The sequence below is a fragment of the Gloeophyllum trabeum genome (assembly GCF_000344685.1).
Source record: "Gloeophyllum trabeum ATCC 11539 unplaced genomic scaffold GLOTRscaffold_00379, whole genome shotgun sequence".
NCBI lineage: Eukaryota > Fungi > Basidiomycota > Agaricomycetes > Gloeophyllales > Gloeophyllaceae > Gloeophyllum > Gloeophyllum trabeum.
Window position 1 is genome coordinate 1 of NW_006920787.1, and position 1,452 is coordinate 1,452.

General features: G+C 46.4%; 1 protein-coding gene across 1 annotated transcript; it reads left to right on the plus strand.

Annotated features, from left to right (window-relative positions):
• Positions 1-883: 883 nt before the first annotated feature.
• On the plus strand, positions 884-1,042 carry GLOTRDRAFT_11015 (uncharacterized protein; the record flags this gene model as incomplete). The annotated part of the gene is made up of 1 exon (XM_007873605.1): positions 884-1,042. A coding segment is annotated over one exon (159 nt), but the record flags the coding sequence as incomplete, so codon positions are not given.
• Between the last annotated feature and the right edge of the window lie 410 nt (positions 1,043-1,452).

The window sequence follows — 1,452 nt, forward strand, 5'->3', positions numbered from 1 at the left end:
CTACTGAGCTCCTTATATACCCTACAGTAATTTGAAATTCATAACAATAGGGTGGGAGAATTGCCTGGTTACTAGGCAACATAGACAATAGTGTGAGAGAATAGTGTACAATAGTGTGAGAAAATAGGATGAGTCAGCTAGCTTGGGGACTTGTGATTGGTCCTTGAGCATAGGCTGAGTCAACATGACTCATCTCTATAAATAGAAGGGAATAGCATGAGTCATATTGACATAGAATGAGTCATATCCGCATAGCATGAGTCATATGTAAGGGAGTGAGTCATAAAGGCATGGAATGAGTCGTATGGACATAGAATGAGTCATGTCAAGGGAAAACAGTGGAATGTCTCGGATCCTCCTAGAATATTCTGCGCCCTGAATATTCTCACAGTCCTCCTGCTTTGATGCTGCGCCGAAACTGTTCTCCTTGCATCAGCAAGTGCTTTGCATGATTGAAGTCAATGTCGTATATGTCTTCATTGTCGATTCCCAGCCAGTTATTGAAGATACTGTCCACCAAACCTTCCATTACCGATCTGTATATTCCAAATGTAGTGGCTTGAAGCTGGTACTTGTGGTACAGTTCAGGCCTGGAAGGGATACGTTCAGCGCGCAGCGACAGCTTAGTTTGGCATTCGAACGATCTCCTAGTCTGACAGCGGCCCTTGTCATCGAAGAGACAGATACCCCCGCCCGGTTTCAGATTTCTGCGTTCCATATTTTAGATCATCAAGAAAATAGCAAAACCTCAATACAAGATTCCATTCCTTTCCTTTATCTCTCCGCCTGCGAGTCTCCAGTGGTCCGGTCTTATTTTTCATCCGTTAATTTATTTAGTGGCGTACCGAATTTGCCAGTCCCGATTTTTGCTGCCACAAAGAAAAAGTATAAACCAGTCGCCAAGAAGGTCCGAGCGGTCCCTGCAACATTGCCTAAGGAATATAGGATCCAACGCAATATTGTAGGAGACCCGCTGGCCGACATGCCGATTTTATCCACAATTCCCCCTTCCTTCCAGCCAACCGGACGATATTCACAAGAGCGTAGGGATGCGCTACACAAGGCCCATCCTAGCGGATTCCTTACGGAAGCGGAGCTAAATTTGATGGACGAGTTTATGTGCAAGCACGACCAAGCATTTGCCTGGAACGACTCGGAGCGTGGCTGATTTCGCAAGGATTTCTTTCCTCCCATCGAATTCCCAGTACTCCCTCATACGCCGTGGATCCAGAAGAATATTCCCATTCCGCCTGGTATCTACAACGAAGTCTGCGCAGTAATTAAAAAGAAGATTGCGGCAGGTGTTTATGAGCCGTCTAATGCTTCTTACCGCTCCAGATGGTTCTGCGTACTCAAGAAGGATGGGAAGTCACTCCGGCTCGTTCATAGCTTGGAACCGCTCAATGCCGTCACAATTCAACACTCCGGCGTCCCTCCGATCCCTGAACACAT